The following is a 24,553-nucleotide window of genomic DNA, read 5'->3' as shown; positions in this document are numbered from 1 at the left end:
GTGTCCAAGAAATCAATCCAGCAGAAGCACTTCCCAACCATCCCATCACTTGTGCTAATATTATTTTGTATTATATGTACTGTACTTTGCACCTTGGCCCTGGAAGAACACAGTTTCGTTTAGCTATATACCAGGGCGGCACGGTAGTGTAGTGGTTAGCACAATGCTTTGCAGTACAATTCCTGCCGCTACCTGTAAAGAGTTTGTATGTTCTCCATGTGGTCCAGTTACATACTGGTTGGGTACGTTAATTGGTCATTGTAAATTGTCTTGATTGTTCAAGACCCATGATTCGGGAGATTGCTGGGCAGTGTGGCTCAAAGGGCCAAAAGGGCCGAAGTGTGTTGTATCTCAATAAATAAATGAATCAACATATTTATGAGTAAATGACAAGTCAACTCCTTCCTCATTATTAAATGTCTGATCATATTATCTAAATCGGCTGGTGGTGTAGTGGCATCAGCACCGGACTTTGAGGCATGTGGTCCCGGGTTCGAATCCGGCCAGTTCCTTGCGCACTTTCCACCCGTGCTGGGTTGAGCGTCGAGCGAGCAACTCGGCCTCGGGAAAATGCTTCAGAAACAGGACGGTTGCTGCCCAATGTACCAGAAGGTGCAGAAGGAAACGAAAGCAAACTGTGAGAGAGAAGGTCAGATCATTGGACAGTGGAGCATCTAGAACCGAAAGGCTCGGCGAAAGCTTGACCACCTTTCTTCCCCATTCAGCCGTTCGGTCTAATTAACAACTGGACCTCTTGACCACATAAAACTGACCTATGGCGGACGCAAGACAAAGAAAGCAGGAAAAACTAATCGTTATGATTTAATGGTAGCAGGATTAACATATCTGATACTATATCAGATTTCATTTCCTGTGCTTTACATGCAGTAGTAAGACTGGATAATCATGTAAGACCATGGTCCTGAAAAACATTGTCTCATTTTTACTATGTACTGTACTAGCAGTTATGGTCGAAATGACAATAAAAGTGATTTGATTTGACTTGATCTGAAACACGACATTGTTTTAATTCATCCAGTTAATACAAAACAGAAGAGTGACATTTTCATTTGTTGAAACATTTGGTTCATTATGCCTATGGCCACCAGTTAACGTGGTGAACGTACTCTATTTAACATGGAGTCCTCTCGGTTCGAGTGTGGCTCCTTGGTACCTCAGCCCTTCCTTGCCCTCTGCCCTGGCGCAAAGCCTCAGAGTCACATCCCTGCTTTTATTGTAGTGCCCTGGGTTCAGAGGAGATGCCTGTCTTGCTTTGTTACCGATGGCGTTTTTAAATAGTGTTCGTACGGAGACTTGGCCAGCTATTACCGAGTGCTAAGTGTTGTGCCTTTAACAAAGAGGAATTTAAATTCTTTTTTATTGCGATACGGCGTGGAAGCCTTCAGCCACACCGCCCAGCAGTGCCCCGATTTAATCCTACTCTAATCACGGGACAATTTACAATGACCAATTAACCTACTGACCAGTGCGTCTTTGGACTGTCTGATGAAACCGGAGCACCCGGAGGAAACCCACGCGGTCACGGGGAGAACGTGCAAACTCCTTACAGGCAGCAGCAGGAATTGAACCCAGGTCACCAGTACTGTAAAGCGTTGCGCTAGCCGCCACACTACCGGGCTGGCTGGATGCAATTATAAAAAGCATCTTGTGGCACGAGTCCAAAGGGCAACAGCAGAAACAACACTGAGAATAAATCATGATTACGCAAAACTGTAACATATATTAACCCAGGAATGACTGGCCTGCAATATCTAGAGAAGCAAGGCATTTGAAAATCCAATTCCGGTGGATTTCCTCAGTGGTTCTGTAACTTAAGAGTTTTTTTTTAAAAAAAAGAAACCGTCTCCTGCCATTAAACTCATGATCAGGTATTGCAATGTCTAAAACGTAACCAAACACAGCAAGTTGTGTGAAGTGATCGTCTAACAAATCTCTAAGCAGAGGGTGGTGAATCTGTAGAGTTCATCGTCACAGGTGCCTGTGGAGGACAAGTCATTTGGTATTTTTAGGATTATGAGATATAGGAGCAGAATTGGGCCATTTGGCTCGTTGAGTCAATTTCATCACGCTGATCCATTTTCCCTCTCAGCCTCAAGCTCCTGCTTTCTCCCCGTATCCCTTCATGCCCTGACCAATCAAGAATCTATCAACCTCTGCCTTAACTATTTGGTTATTGATATACAGGATGGAATAGGCCACTCTGGCCACTCGAGCCACACCACCCAACTTAATCATAGCCTAGTCAGGGGAAAAGTTACAATGACCAATTAACCAACTAACCAACCCGTACATCTTTGGGATGTGGGAGGGAATTCAAGCGGTCCCAGGGAGAACGTACAAACTCCTTCCAGGCAGCGGCGGGAATACCCAATAACTTGGCCTCCACACCCGGCTGTGGCCACAAATTCCACGGATTCACCGATCTCTGGCACAAGAAAGCCCCCCCTCAGCTCCATTCTTAAAGAACACCCCTCTGTTCGGAGGCTGTGTCATCTGGTCAAAAGCTGGAGTTGATGGGCCGTTGGGAGTGTGAAAGGTTACGGGAAGGTGGCAGGAGAATGGAATTGGGAGGGATAATAGAAAAATCAGCCATTATAGAATGGTGGAGCAGACTTAATGGGCTGAATGGCCTAATTCTGCTCTTATGTCTGATGCTCTAAATTACTGAAGCTCAATACCCAAAGACAGTGAGTTCAGTGGTCAGAAACTCCTTAGATGAAGCCCGATATACAGCTTATTATGGGAAGTAACTCTGATGAATATGATACAATAGGTCTAGAACAAATAATTCCATTGCAATAAGTTATTTATCCATGAAACCGTGTTACTATCATTCATTCTTAGGGATTTCTTGTTTTGTGGATGTCTGTGAAGAGTAAAAATTTCAGGTTGTATACTGTATACATTCTCTGATATTAACTTGAACCAGTTAGCAATTACAATCGCTTTGTTTTTCTTCCTTCCCTCGATCCAGTGCCTTCGGATTAAATCCTCGCTTGACTCCATCCCAGCCATCCTCCAGTGCAATGTCGCCCCCTTTCATCGACTCATAAATGCATGCCGTCAGCTGCACAAACGCCTCCTCCACGTTGCTGTTACTTTTGGCTGAAGTCTCCAGGTAGTTCAGGCCCAGTGAGTCTGCCAGCTCCTTGGCCTCCTCGCGGGACACTTCCCGCTCGTCAGTCAGGTCGCTCTTGTGACCGACCAGGACGAAGATGGTCCTCTGGGGATACACGTGGCTGTTGACTTCCTTCAGCCATTCCTTGATGTTCTCATACGACCTCCGATTGGTCACGTCGAACACCAGAAGCCCCCCGACAGAGTTGCGATAGTAGGACCGGGTAATTGATCTGAAACACAAATCATCCAGTGTTCAGGGAAACAAAATTCATGGAGTCATAGAAAAGTACAGCTCAGGAACAGGCCCTTCGGCCCATTTGGTCTGTGCTGCACCATCTAAATGGCCTACTCCCACCATCCTGCACCGGGACCATAGCCCTCCACACCCCTACCATCCATGTACTGATCCAAACTTCTCTTAAATGTTGAAATCGAGCTCGCATCCACCACTTGCACCAGCAGCTCATTCCACACTCTCACTATCCTCTCAGTGAAGAAGCTTCCCCCCCCAGTTCCCTTAAACTTTTCACTTTTCACCCTTAACCCATGACCTCTGATTGTAGGCCTACCCAACCTCAGCGGAAAAAGCCTGCTTGCATTTACCCTACTTATACCCCTCAATTTTGTACACCTCTATCGAATCTCCCCTCAATCTCCTACATTCCAAGGAATAAAGTCCTAACTTTCCTTATAACTCAGGTCCTCCAGACCCGGCAACATCCTTGTAAATTTTCTCTGCGCTCTTCCAACCTTATTGACATCTTTCCTGTCGGTAGGTGACCAAAACTGCACACAATACTCCAAAGTAGGCCCCACTAGTATCTTATACAAATTGAATATAACATCCCATCTCCTGTACTCAATACTTTTATTTATGAAAGACAGTGTGCCAAAAACCTTCTTTACAACCCTACCTGTGAATCTTGTGACTGTTGACACAAGACCACAAGACACAGGAGCAGAATTAGATGTTTTGGTCCATTGACTCTGCTCTGCCATTCAATCATGGCTGATTCCTTTCTGCCCACCTCAGTCCACTCCCTGGCCTTCTCCCCGTAACCTTTGATGCTATGTCTAATCAAGAACTTACCAATCTCTGCCTTAAATACACCCAATGACCTAGCCTCCACAGCTGCTTGTGGTAACAAATTCCACAAATTCACTCTGGCTAAAGAAATTTCTCCACATCTCTGTTTTAAATGGATGCCCCTCTATCCTGAGGCTGTCCCCTCTTGTCCTAGACTCCCCCACCATGAGAAACATCCTTTCCACATCTGCTCTGTCTTGGCCTTTCAACATTCGAAATATTTCAGTAAGATCCCCGCCCCCCCCCATTCCTTCTGAATTCCAGCGAGTACAGACCCAGAACCAGCAAATATTCCTCATATGATAACCCTTTCATTCCTGGAATCATCCTTGTGAACCGCCTCTGAACCCTTGCCAAAGAGAAGCCCAAAACTCAAGGTGAGGCCTCACCAGTACCTTATAAAGCCTCAGCATCACATCCTTGCTCTTGTATTCTACACCTCTTGAAATGAAAGCTGACATTGCATTTGCCTCCCTCACCACCAACTCATCTTGCAAGTTAACCTTTAGAGTGTTCTGCACAAGGACTCCCAAATCCTTCTGCATCTCAGATTTTTGTATCTTCTCCCTGTTCAGAAAATAGTCTGCACATTTATTTCTACTACCAAAGTGAATGACCACCATCTCACTATTTTGCTCTCGTTTTGTGCTACTTGCTCATTTTTTAAATAATTCTTATTGTTAACTTTTAACTTTTTTAATGTATTGCACTGCACTGGTGTACCGCCACAAAACGACGAATTTTCACCATTTACTGAACGGTCTTGACCTGATATCTTGAGTCTGAATTCCACACGGTTATCGGTAAGGCTCCACAGCCAAAAAAAAGGTTGGGAACCCCTGGTTTAGATGCTGCCTGACCTGCTGAGTTCCTGCAGGTAGGTGGGTGGGTGGGTGGGTAGGTAGGTAGGTAGGTAGGTAGGTAGGTAGGTAGGTAGGTAGGTAGGGAGGGAGGGAGGGAGGGAGGTGTGTGTGTGTGTGTGTGTGTGTGTGTGTGTGTGTGTGTGTGTGAGTGTGTGTGTGTGAGTGTGTGTGTGTGTGTGTGTGTGTGAGTGTGTGTGTGTGTGTGTGTGTGTGTGTGTGTGTGTGTGTGTGTGTGTGTGTGTGTGTGTGTGTGTGTGTGTGTGTTGCTCTGAATTTCCATCATCTGAAGAGGCTCAAAAAAGAGAAAAGTCTGCAGATGCTGGAAATCCGAGCGACACACGCACAAAATGCTGGAGGAACTGAGCAGGCCAGGCAGCACCTATGGAAAAGAGATAAACAGTCGACGCCTCAGCCTGAAATGTCAACTGCACTTTTTTTTCCATAGATGCTGCCTGACCTGCTGAGCTCCTCCAGCATTTTGTGTGCGTTGAGCTGAAGAATCTTCCGTTCAACATTTCACAACATCTGTCAGTGGTAATAAACCGGGCTGTAGACTGTAGAAATCGTCGTTTCACATATGTTATCGAGGATGGTGCAGAGTTGGACACAGAACGTCTGGAAACTCTCCAAATTCGTTCATGCTTGAAGTACGGCATCAGTCTGTCTTCATTCCACTTTGCAGCCTTGATGAGGCCCGAGTCTGAACCAGGGGCAAGAACCAACATGTACACAGAGGAACGTAGTCACTCCTTGTCACCAAAACCGAAAGGTGCTGAGAGTCAGCAGGCGCACACTGCCTCCTGTGCCTCCAGCAACAACCTCACACTCAACGTCAAAGGGTTGATTGTGGACTTCAGAAGGGGAAGGTGAGGGGACACACACCAGTCCTCACAGAGGGATCAGAAGTGGAGAGAGTGAGCAATTTCAAGTTCCTGGGGGTCAATATCTCTGAGGATCTATCCTGGGCCCAACATATCGATGCGGCCGCAAAGAAGGCACGACGGCAGCGGCTATGATTTACGAGAAGTTTGAGGAGATTTGGTACTACAGTGAAAACGCTCACAGGTTTCTGTAGATGTACTCTGGGGAGCATTCTAACTGACTGCAACACCGACTTGTATGGGGGGGGGGGGGATTGAAATAAGCTGCAGAATGTTGTGAACTCAGTCAGCTCCATCAGGGGGACTAGCCTCCATTGTGTCCAGAACATCTTGTAGGAGCGATGCCTCAGAAAGGCGGTCTCCCATAATTAAGGACCCCCACCACCCGGGTCATGCCCTCTTCTCGTTGCTACCATCAGGGAGGAGGTACGAAAGTCCTATGGCAGACACTAATGAATCAGGAACAGCTTCTTCCCCTCTGCCATCCGATTTCTGATTTCTTTCCTCACATTTTGCACTACTTATTTAACTTTTTACTATACATGTATCTACTTACAGCAATTTATAGTTTTGTTATCACATACTGCTACTGCATAAGAACAAATTTCAGGTCATACGCCAGTGATATTAAACCTGATTCTGACTGCACATGTCGGCCACATCACAACAACACACAACAAAAGTCAGAGACACTCAGGTCAGGTAGGGTGAGATGAATGGTCATTCTATAGAGGGAACGTGACAGGCTGAGACCTTTCATAATGATATGTAGCACACTGTCACCGATATACACCCTCCTCTCAACGACACGGCTGGTGTGGTATACTGCGTCCGGTGCTCCCGGTGTGGTCTTTTATATATTGGTGAGACCCGACGCAGACTGGGAGACCGTTTTGCTGAACACCTACGCTCGGTCCGCCAGAAAAAGCAGGATCTCCCAGTGGCCGCACATTTTAATTCCACGTCCCATTCCCATTCTTTATCTATCAAGATGAAGATGCCTCCTCTACTATCAAGATGAAGCCACACTCAGGTTGGAGGAACAACACCTTATATACCGTCTGGGTAGCCTCCAACCTGATGGCATGAACATTGACTTCTCTAACTTCCGTTAATGCCTCTCCTCCCCTTCTTACCCCATCCCTGACATATTTAGTTGTTTGTTTTTTTCTCTCTCTCTGCCCATCACTCTGCCTGTTCTCCATCTCCCTCTGGTGCTCCCCTCTCACTTTCTTTCTCCCGAGGCCTCCCATCCCATGATCCTTTCTCTTCTCCAGCTCTGTATCACTTTCGCCAATCACCTTTCCAGCTCTTAGCTTCATCCCACCCCCTCCGGTCTTCTCCAATCATTTCACATTTCCCCCTCCCCCCACTACTTTCAAATCTCTTAGTATCTGTCTCTTCAGTTAGTCCTGACGAAGGGTCTCGGCCCGAAATGTCAACAGTTCTTCTCCTTATAGATGCTGCCTGGCCTGCTGCATTCCACCAGCATTTTGTGTGTGTTGTTTGTACGTGTGATGGCTCTGGGCCTGAACTCACTGGAACTTAGAAGAATAGGGGTGGGGGTGGGGGATTTCTCATTGAAACCTATCGAATGTCGAAAGGCCTCAATAGAGTGGATGTGGGGGAGTCTAAGACCAGAGGACACAGCCTCAGAATAGAGGGGCGTCCTTTTAGAACGGAGATGAGGAGGATTTTCTTTAGCTATAGGGTTGTTAATCTGTGGAATTCGTTGCCACAGGCGGCTGTGGATGCCATGTCGGTGGGTGTATTTAAGGCAGAGGCTGATAGGTTCTTGATTAGTCAGGGCATGAGGGACATGGGGAGAAGGCCGGAGACTGGGGCTGAGAGGGAAAATGGATCAGCCATGATGAAACGGTGGAGCAGAATCAGAATCAGAATCAGACTTTAATCACCAAGTACCTGTGCACATACAAGGAATTTACTTCCGGCAGATGTTGTCTCTCTGCTCATAACAATAATAATGATAAATATAAATGAAAATATAGATTATACATACAGGTAGTGCAATCCAAGTAATAGTTAGCCGACAGTTAACCGGCAGTTAACTGTTCAGCAAAGTGACCGCAGTAGGGAAAAAACTTCTCCAGTGCCTATTAGTCTTAGTCTGGAGGGATCTGAAGCGCCTACCAGACGGAAGCAGATCAAACAGTCCGTGCGCAGGATGGGAGGAGTCCTTTATGATGAAACGGTGGAGCAGAATCGATGGGCCGAATGGCCCGATTCTGCTCCAATATTTTACAGTATCCTGGACAACCACCTCCTTCTACTATCTGAAGAGGCACTCCTTGAACCGCAGTATGTTTGCCAAACATCTAGAGCATATATGTCAAATTCAAGGCCCACGGGCCAAATCCGGCCCGCAGTAGAATAATCTTTGGCCCGCGAGATAATATCTAATTACTATTAAAGCTGGCCCCAGTAATCGAAGCGCCTATGGCGTATAATATGGCTAATGCTGAGTTTATTCAGGTACCAGGTTTTCAGGGTTTTTAGTGTTTATTCGGCAGTCTTGCTCGGCAGTCTTCTTCATAAGAAACAGAATTTGTAAAGTGAAACACTTTGTAGTTATAGCAGAGACTGAGACACATGAGAGCAGGCTGAAAAAACGGAGGCAACGAAAGCTGCGTTCGCACGCGTCCGACTGATCCGGCCCGCATGAAGCTGCATTTTGCTCAATCTGGCCCGTGACCTAAAATGAGTTTGACCCCCCTGATCTAGAGGTACCGCAGTCATGACCTTCCTTTCCTCCCAGTTGAAGGAAGGTGAGTGAGCCCCCTGGTGGACAAAAGAAGCACTTCAAAGAAAACATCAAAATCACCCTGAAGAAATTCAACATTACAGTCGGCCCTCCTTCTGCGCGGGTTCCGCATGCGCGGATTCAACCAACCGCGGATCAGGAAGACCCGGAAGTGCTCTCTCCAGCACTTGTTGTTTGAGCATGTGCAGACTTTTTTTTTCTTGTCATTATTCCCTAAACAATACAATATAACAGCTAATTACATAGCATTTACATAGTATTAGGTATTATAAGTAATCTAGAGATGATTCAAAGTATACAGGAGGATGTGCATAAGTTACCGCGGATCAGGAATCGAAAAAGAAATGGAAGTTCTCTAAGTCGGAACAGGTACATCCGGTATTGCTTAGCATCAGTTAGTCAAACATTTTTCTTAGTATATAGTATATATTTTACCTTTCTATGCATATAAAACACTTAAGAAACGTATGTATTTCAATAATTAAATCACTATGTTGCTTAGTAATAATTGAAGCTTTCATCGGGGCAGGGCCTTCACATCCTCCATTATTCTCATTTTATCCTTTAAAATTGTTCCGATCGTTGACTGACTGTAGCCTCTTTTCTAATGACCGATGATGTTTCACCTCTTTACGATTGCTTTATTATTTCCACTTTATTTTCAATCGTGATTGTTTTCCGGATCAGAAACACTGCGGGCGGCGGGTCCTGAGCTCCACCAGGTCCTAAAGTCCACCACACTGAGACAGGTTAAATAAGGTCCAGAGCTCCACCGGGTCCTAAAGTCCACCACACTGAGACGGGTTAAATAAGGTCCAGAGCTCCACCGGGTCCTAAAGTCCACCACACTGAGACAGGTTAAATAAGGTCCAGAGCTCCACCGGGTCTTAAAGTCCACCGTCTTGAGCATCCGTGTTTTTTGGTATCCACGGGGGGGGGGGGGGGGGGGGGGTCCCCAGAACCAATCCCCCACGGATAAGGAGGGCAGACTGTACATCTAAAATCTGGGAAGGCATTGCACTCAATAGATACACTTGCAGGAAATGTATTTGAGAGGGAGCTGTACTACATGAGAACCATCTCCACTGTGCTGCAGAGACTTCACAACCAAAAGACCCGACCACCAATCACAGCCAGCACACGTAGCCAAGTCCACACTGCACCAGAATATGTGGATCCTGGATCGACCTCTACAGCCTCCTGCAGACCCACCAACAGACAACCCCTCGGGGGGGGGGGGTCATCATCCTCGACTCGAGTGATCGCACTACTGCTACTACAGAACAGAAACCGGCCCTTCGTCCCATCGCGCACAGCGCCCAACAAAAATAGAGAGCTACCGAAGAAGGGTCTAAGCCCAAAATGACATTGGCTTGTTCGTTTCCATGGTTGCTGCCTGACTGCTGAGTTCCTCCCTCATTTTCTGTGTGTTGCTCTGAATTTCCAGCGGCTGCGGAATCTCGTGTTTACAATCCCATTTCTCCCACTCTTTCCCTACAGCCTTTCTCAAACTTGCGGCAATCCCTCCCCCCACCTCTCTCCTTCACCGTTCCCCATTCCAGCTTCCCTCTCTCGCCTGATCTCACTCCCTGCCCATCATCTCCCTCTGGTGCCCCTCCCCCTTCCCTTTCTTCCATCGTCTTCTGTCCTCTCCTATCAGATTCCCCCTTCTCCAGCCCTGTATCTCTTTCATCAACTTCCCAGGTCTTTAACTTCACCCCTCTCCCTCTCCTGGATTCACCTATCACCTACCTTCCCTTCCCCCACCTTCTGTCTCTGATTTCTCCCCTTCCTTTCCAGTCCTGAAGAAGGGTCTCAGCCAGAAACGTCAGTTGTTTACTCTTTTCCATAGATGCTGCCTGACCTGCTGAGTTCCTCCAGTATCCTCCAGATTCCCCTGAAGGTGGAATCTCATGTGGATAGGGTGGTGAAGAAAGCTTTTGGTAAACACAAAGTACACTGCAGATGCTATGGTCAAATCAAGACGTACAAAAAAGCTGGATGAACTCAGCAGGCCGGGCAACATCCGTTGAAGGAAGCAGTCAACGTTTCGGGAGAGTCCTGACGAAGGGTCTCCACCTGAAACGTTGACTGCTTCTTTCAACGGATGCTGCCTGACCTGCTGAGTTCATCCAGCTTTTTTGTACGTCTTGAAGCTTTTGGTATGCTGGCCTTCATAAATAAGAGCATTGAGTGTAGGAGTTGGGATGTAATGTTAAAATTGTACAAGGCATTGGTGAGGCCAAATTTGGAGTATTGTGTACAGTTCTGGTCACCGAATTATAGGAAAGATGTCAACAAAATAGAGAGAGTACAGAGGAGATTTACTAGAATGTTACCTGGGTTTCAGCACCTAGGTTACAGAGAAAGGTTGAACAAGTTAGGTCTTTATTCTTTGGAGCATAGAAGGTTGAGGGGGGACTTGATAGAGGTATTTAAAATTAAGAGGCAGATCGATAAAGTTGATGTGGATAGGCTTTTTCCATTGAGAGTAGGGGAGATTCAAACAAGAGGACATGAGTTGAGAGTTAGGGGGCAAAAGTTTAGGGGTAACATGAGGGGGAATTTCTTTACTCAGAGAGTGGTAGCTGTGTGGAACGAGCTTCCAGAAGAAGTGGTAGAGGCAGGTTCGATATTGTCATTTAAAGTAAAATTGGCTAGGTATATGGACAGGAAAGGAAAGGAGGGTTATGGGCTGAGTGCAGGTCGGTGGGACTAGGTGAAAGTAAGCGTTCGGCACGGACTAGAAGGGCCGAGATGGCCTGTTTCTGTGCTGTAATTGTTATATAGTTATATGTATTTTGTGTGTGTTGCTTAGTTCTCATTTTCTCAAGTGACTATTCAATTCCCTTTTGAAGGCCCTGTGGGCTCCAGCTCATCGTCACAATTTGTCTAAAAGAACATTCCCCCTCACATCCTCCAATGTACCTTCCAGCTTGTCCTCCCTCCCCCTCCCCCACCTTCTTATTCTGACGTCTTCCCCCATCCTTTCCAGTCCTGAAGAAGGGTCTCGGCCTTAAACATCGGCTGTTTATTCATTTCCATAAATGCTGCCCGACCTGCTGAGTTCCTCCGGCATTTGGTGCGAGTTCCTCTGGATTTCCAGCACCTGCAGAATCTCTTGTGTTAATGAGGTACTCTCGCTGATTTGTACATTTTTTATCTTGTCTGACAATGCACTATCTCCTCTAAGAGAGCACCTCTCGCTTGGTAATGGACCTCAAGTTCTCACAGGTAATTTAATCAATTTCTCCAGGGAGCTTTGACTGTAAGATCTCCCCAAATCGCACATTCATTAGCGCTCAAGCTGCTGGTAAAGCAGGTGGGTGGGGCTGGGTGACTACTCAGTATAGCAAAGCTATTCAGAATCAGATTTAATATCACTGACATATGTCGTGAGGTTTGTTGTCTTCGTGGCAGCAGTGGAGTTCGTTCATTATGTGTTGTGTCGTATGACGTGGGCGATCACGGCCTTTCCGTGACCGTGATAGTTCTTGCAAATTTTTCTACAGAAGTGGTTTTCCATTGCCTTCTTCTGGGCAGAGCCTTACATTAAAAAATAGAGTGCTATACATAAAAACATAAATTTGACCTTTTCCCAAACCTATTTCTTTTTTTTCTGATTATATACATGTAGAGTGGATCGGGGTTGAGGACACATGATTCTTTTTCTTTTCTTAGATATTATAAACAGCTCATGTTTCTTTTTCTTATTTTTAGTTAGTGGTTAGCTCTGGATAGATTAGTTTTTTTAAGTTCTTTTTTTTGTTGGGGGTATATAATTTTTTTTTCTTTTTCTGTTTTCTTTTTCTTATTATATTTGTACCATGTATGATTTTGGGAGACTAATTCATTTGTACTTAATGTTTTTAATCCATCTATATTAACTTTTAACAATGTAATCCCAATAATTATGTATCAATGTTTGTTATTTTTAATATGTTGATATCAATAAAAAGATTGAAAAAGAAAGAAAGAAAAACAATTTTAAATTACAATAAGAAATATATTTTAAAAGTTAAATAAAGAAGTGCAAGAAGAGAAAAATAGTGAGGTAGTGTTCATGGGTTCATTGTTCAGAAACAGAACCATAGAACACAACAGCACAGTACAGGCCCTTCAGCCCTCCATGTTGTGCCAACCCATATAACCCTTAAAAAAAAGTACTAAACCCACACTACCCCATAACCATTTTTCTTTCATCCATGTGCCTATCCAAGAGGCTCTTAAGTACCCCTAATGTTTTAGCCTCCACCACCATCCCTGGCAAGTCATTCCAGGCACTCACAACCCTCTGTGTAAAAAACTTACCCCTGATGTCTCTCAATAGACAATAGGTGCAGAAGTAGACCATTCAGCCCTTTGAGCCTGCACCGCCATTTTGAGATCATGGCTGATCAATTACTATCAATACCCGGTTCCTGCCTTGTCCCCATATCCCTTGATTCCCCTATCCATTAGATACCTATCTAGCTCCTTCTTGAAAGCATCCAGAGAATTGGCCTCCACTACCTTCCGAGGCAGTGCATTCCAGACCCCCACAACTCTCTGGGAGAAGTTTTTCCTTAACTCTGTCTTAAATGACCTACCCCTTATTCTTAAACCATACCCTCTGGTACTGGACTCTCCCAGCATCTGGAACTTATTTCCTGCCTCTATCTTGTCCAATCCCTTAATAATCTTATATGTTGCAATCAGATCCCCTCTCAATCTCCTTAATTCCAGCGTGTACAAGCCCAGTCTCTCTAACCTCTCTGTGTAAGACAGTCCGGACTCTCCTAAACTTCCCTCCCTTAATTTTGTACCTATGCCCTCTGGTATTTGCTATTGGTGCCCTGGGAAATAGGTACTGACTAACCACCCCATCTATACCTCTCATAATCTTGTAAACCTCTATCAAGTCCCCTCTCATTCTTCTACGCTCCAAAGAGAAAAGTCCCAGCTCTGCTAACCTTGCTTCATATGACTTGTTTTCCAATCCAGGCAACATCCTGGTAAATCTCCTCTGTACCCTCTCCATAGCTTCCACATCCTTCCTATAATGAGGTGACCAGAATTGAACACAATACTCTATAAGTGCGGTCTCACCAGAGATTTGTAGAGTTGCAACATGACCTCTCTACTGATGGTGGAGGGGAAAAACTGTTTCTGAAACATTGAGTGTGTGACTTTAGGCTCCTGCATCTCCTCCCTGATGGTAGCAATGAGAAGAGGACATGTCCTGGGTGATGGGGGTCCTTAATGACAGATGCTGCCCTTTTGAGATACCATGTTTTGAAGATGGCCTCCGAGGTTGCAACTTTCTGCAGCTTTTTCCCCATCCAGTGCAGTGGCCCCTCCATACCAGACGGTGAGGCAACCAGTTAGAATGCTCTCCACGGTACATCTGTAGAAATTTGCTAGAACCTTTGGTGACATTCTAAGTTTCCTCAAGCTCCCAAACAAATAACAGCTGCTGGTTTTCCTTGGCCAGGCAGCATCTATAGGAAGAAGCACAGTCGACGTTTCGGGCCGAGACCCTTCGGCAGGACTAACTGAAAGAAAAGATAGTAACTGAAGATAGTAAAAGATCTTTTCTTTCAGTTAGTCCTGACGAAGGGTCCCAGCCCGAAATGTTGACTGTACTTCTTCCTATAGATGCTGCCTGGCCTGCTGCGTTCCACCAGCATTTTGTGTGTTTTACTCGGATTTCCAGCATCTGCAGATTTCCTCGTGCTGGTTTTCCCTCTTTGTGATGACATAAGTCAGATCTCGGGTAAATCTTCAAGATTGAGTTAGATCATGCTGAATTAATCCCTGCTTCTAGTCCTTCTCTTTTATTACAAATTTCCTCTCTGTTCCTTCCAGTTCTGGTAAGATGGCAGTGCCTTCAATCAGAGAAGCTTCTACGAGATCAACAAAAGTTGCTGCTGTCCTTTTTAAACGTATTTCTTTCTGATCACAAGATCCTTCCAAACATTAAGGACTTGAAGTACTGCAAGCCTACCCCATCAGCGAGTCACGTGTTTAGTTCACTTGCTGGTCGAAAGCCGCTTTTCAACGTGCCAGGCATCGATTGGCCCATTTGGAGGATGCAGCAGCTCTTTCGCATTGGTTGCCCTGTGGGCCGCGGCAGCGGTGTCCCGTTCTGGGCGCCTCAGGGGTATAAGAATAGCACGGGCAGAGGGCTTGGCCTCTTTCCGGGGCTCCCCTTCACAATGAGGTCATGAGCAGTGCTGAAGAACCGACGGGAAAGTTTGCTCCAGATTCGCACTCGCAGCCAAGCGATTGTTGAATATTTAGTTTTGTAGCTTGTGCAACTCAGGGACTGAGATGTCTTTATCGAATCTTTTACTCTTTGTAAATAAATGATTAATATGCTTATTCATAGTCAGTGTTTCCTGTCTCACTCGCCAAACCTGCTTCCGTGTTACTGCTGTGTACTGTGAGTGACTCTTGCTGAAGTGTTTTGTACCTTGACCCAGACGAATGCCGTTTCACTTGGCTGTCTTGAGGTGTATGGTTGAATGGCAATTCGATTTGAACTTGGGTAGCCTCTTCCATTTCCAGAACCTCGGCCCTCAGCCTTCATAATGCGTTGGCTCACTTGCACGCCCTACCTGTCCTCAACCCTCCGCCGTTACTTACTGTAGTAACACTGAGAGATTGAGGAAAGGCGGCAGGAGGAAGGGAATGGGTGGAGCGAGAGACGGTAAGCGATACGCAAGTCTGCCGCTATGCAGTATCGGCAAGAGGTTTACACCGGTTGACAAAGTCTGTTTGCGCTCAACACTCCACAACAAAGCTCAGAGTAAATGTATTATCAAAGTACATCACAACACTGCTCAGCGTCGTCTATAGACAAGAAACAGCCCATCCTGATGCGTTTGAAATTTTAGTCGGATAACCTGGCCTGTTTGAAGAGAATCCTGCCGAATTATCACCAACATAACCTGTTGCACCAGAGGGCCCAACACACTAGACCACTGCAGCACTACGATAAGGAATGTCTATCGTTCCTTCCCAAGACCGCATTTTGACAAGTCGGATCATTTGGCTGTACTCCTGATACCTACATTCAGACAGAGCCTGAAGAGCAAGGCTCCAGAGATCAAGACAACTAAGAGGTGGTCACAGGAGGCTGAGGAATGGTTAAAGGACTACTTTGTATCGGAAGAGACAGGGCCGTGTTCGAGAACACGTCTGAGGACCTGAATGACTACACCAGGGTCATTACAGACTTTATTAAAACAGCTGTGGATGAGTGTGTCCCCACAAAATCATTCGGGATCTTCCCCAGTCAGAAGGCCTGGATGAACAATGAAATCTGGAACCTGCTGAGACCCAGATCAGAGGCATTCAAGTCTGGAGATGAAGAACGCTACAAGAGGTGCAGGTATGATCTGCGGAAAGCCATCTCACGGGCGAAGTGGAGATTCCAGACCAAACTGGAATCAACGAGGGATGCTCAACAACTGTGGCAGGGTTTGAATGCTCTAACCTCCTACAAAGTTAAATCAAGTGACATGGGGGCAGCAGGGACTCGCTTCCAGATGAGCTCAATGCCTTCTCGCTTTGACCACCAGGACAGGGAGGAACAGGCGGGCTGCCGTCAGGAGGGTGAATCCAAGGACAGCATCCGGACCGGACGGGTACCTGGCCAAGTACTGATGAACTGTGCTGACCAGCTGGCGGGTGTGTTCACGGATCTCTTCAAACCTCTCGCTCTGGTAGCGTGTGGAGCCCAGCTACTTCAAGCGGGCTTCAATCGCACCAGTGCCCAAGAACAGCGTGGTAACCTGCCTTAATGACTACTGAAGAGTGGCACTTCCATCCACAGTAGTGGAGTGTTTTGAGAGGCTGGTGCCACGTGGCAACTTGGATCCATTCCCAATTCGCCTACCAAAGCAACAGGTCCACAGCAGATGCCATCTCACGGGCTCTTCACACAACATTGGAACATGTGAACAGCAAAGGTTTCCTCACTTGCAGACCCAAGTCAGTTTGGATTGGTAAAGTCATCTCCTCAACGATCACCATCAGCACAGGAGCACCACAGCGATGTGTGCTTAGCCCCTTGTTCTACTCACTTAACACCAATGACTGTGTGGTTAAGTACAGCTCCAACACCACACACAAATTTGCTGATGACACCACTGTTGTGGGCCGCATCAAAATTGGTAATAAGTCAGCATACAGGAGGGAGATTTAAAATTTTGCTGAGCGGTGTCATAACAACAACACCTCACTCAATGTCAGCAAGACCAAGGAGCTGATTGTAGACCTTAGGAGAGGGAAACTAATGGTCCATAAGCTAGTTTTCATCAAAGGATCAGAGATGGAGAGGGTCAGTAACTTTTAATTCCTGGGCGTCACCATCTCAGAGAACCTGTCCTGGTTCCATCATATAGATATAATTGTGAAGAAAGCATAACAGTGCCTCTACTTCCTCAAGAGTTTGCAGACATTTGGCAAGACATCAAAAACCTTGACAAACTTCTATAGATGTGCAGTGAGAGTGTATGGGCTGGCTGCATCACGGCCTGGTATGGAAACGCCAATGCCTTTGAACAAAATATCCTAGAAAAGGCAGTGGATTTGGCCCAGTCCATCACCGGTAAAACCCTCCCAACCATTGAGCACATCTACATGAAATGCTGTTGTAGGAAAGCAGCATCCATCATCAGAGATCCTCACCACCCAGGCCAGGCTCCTTTCTCGCTGGTTTCTCAAGATGGTTTATGAAGTTACTCCTTTCAATTCTTCTGCATCAGCCTTTCCTCTCAAAAGTGGTTCTGCTGCCGTGGGAGCCGGTGATCTGCTTTCTGGCAGTGTGATTTTGGGCCGATTGAGGGATCTGGGACTTTGCTGTCTCCAAGAGGGTTCAACGAAACTGCGGCCACTGCGTGTGGCATAGAGGCCTGCAAGCCAGGAGACAGGTTGCGAGCCCATGACCGACTCTACATCTCACCGATCTTGCTGATTAAGGCGTCTAGGAAGATCAAAATCATCGAGGTGGATGCAGAGGGCATGTGAGTGTTCAGTGCCGTCTACCAGCCTCTCGCTCGCTGCTGCTGGAGGAAGGGGTCTGCGTGTGACTGTCTCCCCCTCCCTATTGTTTTCTGCTCCCAAGGGAAGGTCCTTGCATTCGAATGATCGATCCCCCCCCCCACCCCCGATGCCGTCCGAGGATAGCGCCGGAGCAACGTTTAATCGACGCGGTTCCTCTATTTTGCTCTCTAACTCATGTACGATGAGTTTCTAGTTTTACCGGTCACTTTTTTTTTTGTTGCTCGTTTTGGCGATCTTGAATCGGGGCAGACCGCTGATGAGGAACAACCGAGCTGAACTGAAATATGCCTTTGGATTTTGCGCTTACATCCCATGTTTTTAGCTCTTTCTTCCATTACCACTTGCGCAATTTGCTTTTCTTTTGCATTGGGTGGGGAGGGTTTGAGTGTTTTTTTTCTCTGAACGGGTTCCATGGTTTTCGTCGTTTTGTGGCTGTCTGTGATGAAGACAAATTTCAGGATTGTTTTCTGCATACACACTTTGATAATAAATATTCTTTGAATCTTTGAATTCGTTCACGTAGAGAGTGTGGAATGAGCAGGCATAAGAAGTGTTAGAGGCAGGTCCTTTCAGAAGTTTAGGAAGCAATTCAAGAAATACATGAAGGGGCAGGGTTTAGTCCAGGGGTTCCCAACCTTTTTATGCCATGGCCCCCCAGCATTAACCAAGGGGTCTGTGGACACCAGATAAGGAACCCCTGATTTAGAGGGATATATACCAAACATCTGAAATCAGTATTGGCTGGCTGGACATCATGATCAGCATGGATTAGATGGGCAGAAGGGCCTGTATCATTGCTGTTGGACCCTCTATTCCAAAAACACCTTTATCTGTACAGTGCTAAAAGAAATAAGCAGCCCAACTGTCACCCCCTAATCTTCCTCTCACCGCTCCAAAAAAAACAGGCTCAGCTCTTCTCTCAAACTACAGTAAATCTGCAGATGCAGGAAATCCAAGCGACACTCTTTTCTTGTTCATATTTATGAACAGAAATGGCTTCACCCAGCCTACAATCAAAATAAAGTCACTTATTATATAGTTTGGAAGTTAGTGAAAAGGGCACTTTTATTCCAGTGGGGATTACGGTCGGGTGAACGCACACAGGGCAGGCGTACGCCAGGCACGTCACCAGCCGACAGATGAATTGTGGTTTAGTGACTTAATGCAGACAGAATGAGGAAAGGGCATACACAAAACAAACGAGCTTCTTAAAGGGGCCATACAACAAAGCGATTCTACTCATACCATATTCTCTTGCAACCCGTAAGATGTAGGAGCAGATCTGGGTCATTTGAACAATCACGTCTGCTCCACCATTTCATCATGGCTGAACCATTTCAAAGTTCAAAGAAAATTTATTATCAAAGTACATATATTTCACCATTTTCAATCCTGAGACATTTTCTTGTGAGCATACTCAATAAATCTATTGAATAATAACCATAACAGAATCAACGAGCGCAGGAGATAACAAACTATGGAAATACAAAAAGAAAGAAATAATAATAAATAAATAAGCAATCAATATCGAGAGCATGAGATGAAGAGTCCTTGAAAGTGGGCCCATGGGTTGTGGGAACATTTCAGTGATGGGGCAAGTGAAGTTATCCACTTTGGTTCAAGAGCCTGATGGTTGAGGGGTGGTAACTGTTCCTGAACCTGGTCGAGCAGGTTTCTCTTTCTTGAGGGCCGCAGTGAGAAGAGAGCAGGTCCTGGGTCGTGGGGGCCCCTGATGATGGATGCTGCTTTCCCGCTACAGCGTTTCACATAGATGTGCTCAGTGGTTGGGAGGGCTTTACCAGTCCGTATCCACGACATTTCGTCCGATTTTCCGTTCAAGGGCATTAATGTTTCCTTACCAGGCTAATGATGCAGCCAGTCAATATACTCTACACCACACATCTGTAGAAGTTTGTCAAAGTTTTCGATGTCATGCCAAATCTCCCTCTCAACCCCATTCTCCTGCCTTCACACCCTGAATAGTCAAGAACCTACCAACCTCCACCTTAAATACAACTCAGATCACCTTAGTGTTAAGCATTCTGCTGGTCTTATGCCAGCTTTAGTAAAACAACAGATTCTCACAGAACATGCACTCAGTGGCCATTTTATTAGGTACACCTGCGTGTTAAGTTCAAATTTAACTATCGCTCAACCATACATCAATATCATTATATTGTTATGGGCCGTGTCATATAACAGAAGTAATCATGTTTGTATGACCATGCAAATTTTTCTACAGAAGTAATTTGCCATTGTCTTCTTGGGGGCAGTGTCTTTAGAGTGTCTTATAATATATAAGAGTATATTATCAATACTCTCTTCAGAGATTGTCTGCCTGGTGTCAGTGGTCGCATAACCAGGACTTGTGATGTGCACCAGCTGCTCATACCACCATCCACCGACTGCTCCCATGCTTCATGTGACCCTGATCCGGGGTGGGGGCTAAGCAAGTGCTACACCTTGCCGAAGGGTGACCTGCGGGCTAGCGAAGGGAAGGAGGGTCTTACGCCTTCTTTGGTCGAGATGCATCTCCACCCTGCTATGAATACATCAAACAAAAACGGCATTCCTCCAGGGCCAAAGTGCAAGGCACATTACCAGCACACAATGCATAGCACAAATAGCACATAATATTTACTTCAGCAGAGAAGTATACAGTGAAAAAGAAAACAATCACTTAGCCCAAGTTTCCTGAGTGGCATGACTGTAGATGGTGAGTTGGCTTGGCCCAGCTTGTTCTTCTGCTGAGCGAACACTGGAGGGCAGCACCGAGCAAACACCAGAGGGGAGTACTGACAGAAAGGGCCAGCCCACACCCCAGTATGGGTTCCCGCGCGTCCGCACTGGCCTCCGCTCTCTCCCATGCCGTACTCTCTCCTGAGTGGCTCCAACAGGTGACCCTGTGGCATGAGGTTCTAGTCATCGCCACTGCCAAGGCAACACAGCTCCCCCACCGTCTGACTCACCGTTGAACCAGTGAACTGGACTCGCAGTATCCTACATTACTAATATCCAACAGGGTATGGCGATCACAATAAAAACATCCAATACGATCGCTGGCACTGTACACCACTCAACGGTACACGGTAAGTCCAGGCGACAACACAACAACGGTACACAAGTCCAGCTTCATCGCTACCATTAACTTGCTGATGGGATGGTCCTGCAGTACTTGATGTTCTTCGTAAACAGCTGTTTTGTAATCGTAAAAAGTATGTATGGCTGAATAACTACACCTTAGATTGGACCTGGAATATCTAATCAGCCAATCATGTGGCAGCATCTCAATGCATAAAAGCATGCAGACATGGTCAAGAGGTTCAGATGTTGTTCAGGCCAAATGTCAGAATGGGGATGAAATGTGATCTAAGTGACTTTGACTGTGGAATGATTGTTGGTGCCAGATGGGGTGGTTAGAGTATCTCAGAAATTGCTGATCTCCTGGGATTTTCATGTACAGCAGTCTCGAGAGTTTACAGAGAATGGTGTGAAAAACAAACAAAAGAAATCCAGTGAGCGACAGTTCTGGGTGTGAAAACACCTTGTTAGTGAGCAAGTTGAGAGGAGAATATCTGGACTGGTCAAGTTGACAGGAAGGCAACAGCATCTCAAATAACCACACTTTACAACAGTGCTGTGTGTTTCTTGGTGGTAGAGCTTTCTGCAATCCCAAACACCTAACACAGGAGTGCTGCTACATTTATCTGAAGGTGGCAGTTGTGGCTCTGTGGGCAGCACAGCTACCTCTGAATCAGGAGTTGTCAGTTCAAGGCCCACTCTAGAAATTTGAGCACAAATTCTAGAACATGCCAGTGGGGCAAAAAAGGCAAAAAGCAGAGACTCTGGAAATCCCGAAGAAATGTCGGAAACACTCTAGAGATCAGGAAGCAACTATGGAACGTGAAACAGTCAAATGTTTCAGCAATGAGAACCTTTGCCGGAACCTAGAAAGAGAATTAGTCTCAGTTCCCTCGAAGCTGAGCAGATGTATAGCCCTGCAGTAACTGGAATGCTCCCGCACACATAGCCTCTGGTTCTTCACATTTAATTTATATATTGTTAATATAATTTTGAAATCTGTTAAAATAATTGTGAAATACCCTGTAATTAATTATGAATATTTAGAATTTAAAAAAAACATTACTAAAAAGCTGCAGGTATTTCAGGCTGCGTAACAATTTCCTGTTCCGAGTAAAGGTTGGTCTGCATAGCTGCAAAAAAAAATTAGAGGGAGCGCTGGTTAGTGTTCAGTTGCAGGGAAGGGTGATGTGGGAGGAGTAGATTTCAGGGAATATCTCTGATACCGGGAGATCAGATTACCTAGTGCTGTCCATGGGAGCAGATTATGCTTGAACAGGTAACCATTTAGATGCCACTGCTGCGAGCTGCATGGTCCCTGTCATAGCGATGACTAGGCCTCAGGCCGCGGTGTTGCCCGTCTACAGCCATCCAGGAGAGAGGTGTCGGAGTCGGAACACGCCACTGGAGGCGGTGCAAACTGGAGTCAGTGCTGCCCCCTACTGTTCACTCAGCAGCAGACAAGCTGTATTGTTTTCAACTGCAGACTGCTGCAATGTTCATGGGCTGAGGGACTTGGCCTAATTCTTTTTTGTGTGACTGTATTTTACTGATTATCTTATACGAGCCTTGTCCTGTGTGTTGGCTCCGTGTTTTGCACCTTGGCCCCAGAGAAACAGCGTTTCATTTGGCTGCATCCATGGGTTTTCACGATAATTAAACTTGAACTCTGGATAAGTGTTCACCAAACAGCGGAGATACCCTCTCCCCCCCCCCCCCCACTGTCCCGATGCCCTTCTCAAAGGGATCGCATCTGTAACGCAAGATGTTCCGCAGATGCTAAAAATGCGGGAGGAACTCAGCAAGTCAGGCAGCATCCACGGAGAGGGGGCTTAACAGTCGGGCCGAGATCCTTCATTGTGACACCTGTATCACATCCCAGATTTGGGATGCAGCCGCCGTGTGTTAGTGTCGGTGGGAGGCATTTCGGGGGGTGGTGGCGGGATCCCGAGGAACTCGAGAGACTCATAGAGAGACTTACCCTTTATATGTTAATGTATGAGGTTTTTGGCGTTAAGTATTTGACAGAAGGGCGGGGAGAGAGAGAGACGGGCAGGATAAACACAGGGCAAATGCCACCCTCTGAAGGGTCTCGGGCCGAGACATCGGCTGTTTATTCCTTTCCACTGGCGCCGAGTCTCTCCGGCGTTTTGCGTGTGTTACAGGGGAGCGGGAAGTCGAGGGCGACCCAGCCCTCGGGACAGCATTCATGGAAGTCATTCCCGAAACCACGGCAGGTCTGGGAAGGGCTGCGCCGCGTGAAAAGAAGGGGCGAGCGTCTGAAACCCCGAGACGGCGACCAGCTTCACTGACCTGAACCGTTCCTGGCCAGCGGTGTCCCACAGCTGAAGCTTGATCCTGCAGCCCGGCTCCACTTCCAGCACACGGGCGTAGAAATCCACTCCCACCGTGGGGTCCTGCACCTCGCTGAAACTCCCATCCGTGAAGCGCTTCAGCAGCGAAGATTTCCCCACCGTGGAGTCGCCCAGCAAAATAATGCGAAACTGATACTGCCAGACCTCATCCATTGCGCACCCCCCTCCACAGGGAGGGCCACACACTCCGAGCTACACAAGTTTGCGTTCCAAAAAGTTGCCGAAAAGATTCCTCCCATTGACGGAAGTGAAGAGTTTTCACAAGTTTGCCCTCGCATTGGTTCAGAGTTTTCTCGGGATCATGTGACGGCCGCCGGCGACTCAGAACCACGTGTGTCGGACCGGTTCAGCCCCCGGTGCTGGTAACCCAAGTTCAGGATGGCTTTCCTGTGTCTCGCTCAGGGACACTTTTTTAAAAAAAATTTCTGCAGCCCTGCACATTCCCGAGGCCGGCATCAGGTCTGGAAGAAGCGCCAGCCCCCAGGGAGCTTGTTGTAATTTAAAAGCTTGCAGTTTTCGGTGAACGAGTTGAATCATTTCTGAAGGAGTTGCCCCCGCCTTCCTTGATTCAGAGTCCGAGTCGGGTTAAATCTCGCTGGCGTATATCGTGGACTTCGTTGTTTTGCGGCCGTGCAGCCAGTGTAGAGGAGGCTGCACCGGACACCATAGACGACCTCAGCAGATTCGCAGGTGAAGTGTTGGCTCACCTGGAAGGGCTGTTTGTGGCCCTGAATGGAGATAAGGGAGAAGCTGTATGGGCATGTGTAGCACTAAGGCCGCTTGCAGGGGATATGCACAGGTATCACAAGTCCTGGTTATGTGACCGCTGATAAGACAGACAGACATACTTTATTGATCCCGAGGGAAATTGGGTTTTGTTACAGTCGCACCAACCAAGAATAGTGAAGGAATATAGAAATATAAACCATAAATAAGTAAATAATAATAAGTAAATTATGCCAAGTGGAAATAAGCCCAGGACCAGCCTGTTGGCTCAGGGTGTCTGACACTCCGAGGGAGGAGTTGTAAAGTTTGACGGCCACAGGCAGGAATGACTTCCTATGACGTTCAGTGTTACATCTCGGTGGAATGAGTCTCTGGCTGAATGTACTCCTGTGCCTAACCAGTACATTATGGTGTGGATGGGAGTCATTGTCCAAGATGGCATGCAACTTGGACAGCATCCTCTTTTCAGACACCACCGTCAGAGAGTCCAGTTCCACCCGCACAACGTCACTGACCTTACGAATGAGTTTGTTGATTCTGGTAACAGGCATCTCTGAAGAGTATTG

General features: G+C 46.6%; 1 protein-coding gene across 1 annotated transcript; it reads right to left on the bottom strand.

The window, feature by feature from the left end:
* Positions 1 to 806: 806 nt before the first annotated feature.
* Positions 807 to 23,549, bottom strand: LOC140715873 (ras-related protein Rab-39B-like). The gene is made up of 2 exons (XM_073028357.1): positions 23,200 to 23,549; positions 807 to 3,371 (listed from the first exon to the last, which is right to left on the bottom strand). The coding sequence occupies exons 1-2, from the start codon at positions 23,412 to 23,414 to the stop codon at positions 2,951 to 2,953; spliced, it is 636 nt and encodes a 211-aa protein (XP_072884458.1). The 5' UTR covers positions 23,415 to 23,549; the 3' UTR covers positions 807 to 2,950.
* Positions 23,550 to 24,553: the final 1,004 nt, after the last annotated feature.

The sequence above is a fragment of the Hemitrygon akajei genome, chromosome 24, assembly GCF_048418815.1.
Source record: "Hemitrygon akajei chromosome 24, sHemAka1.3, whole genome shotgun sequence".
In the NCBI taxonomy this organism is placed as follows: Eukaryota; Metazoa; Chordata; class Chondrichthyes; order Myliobatiformes; family Dasyatidae; genus Hemitrygon; species Hemitrygon akajei.
This window is presented reverse-complemented; position numbering and strand designations above follow the sequence as displayed.

Excerpts from the sequence above, each read along its gene's own strand:
- LOC140715873 (XM_073028357.1), bottom strand. The coding sequence starts at position 23,414 with ATGGATGAGGTCTGGCAGTATCAGTTTCGCATTATTTTGCTGGGCGAC. Across the intron at positions 3,372-23,199 it reads GCTGGCCAGGAACGGTTCAG|ATCAATTACCCGGTCCTACT; the intron begins GTCAGTGAAGCT and ends TTTGTGTTTCAG.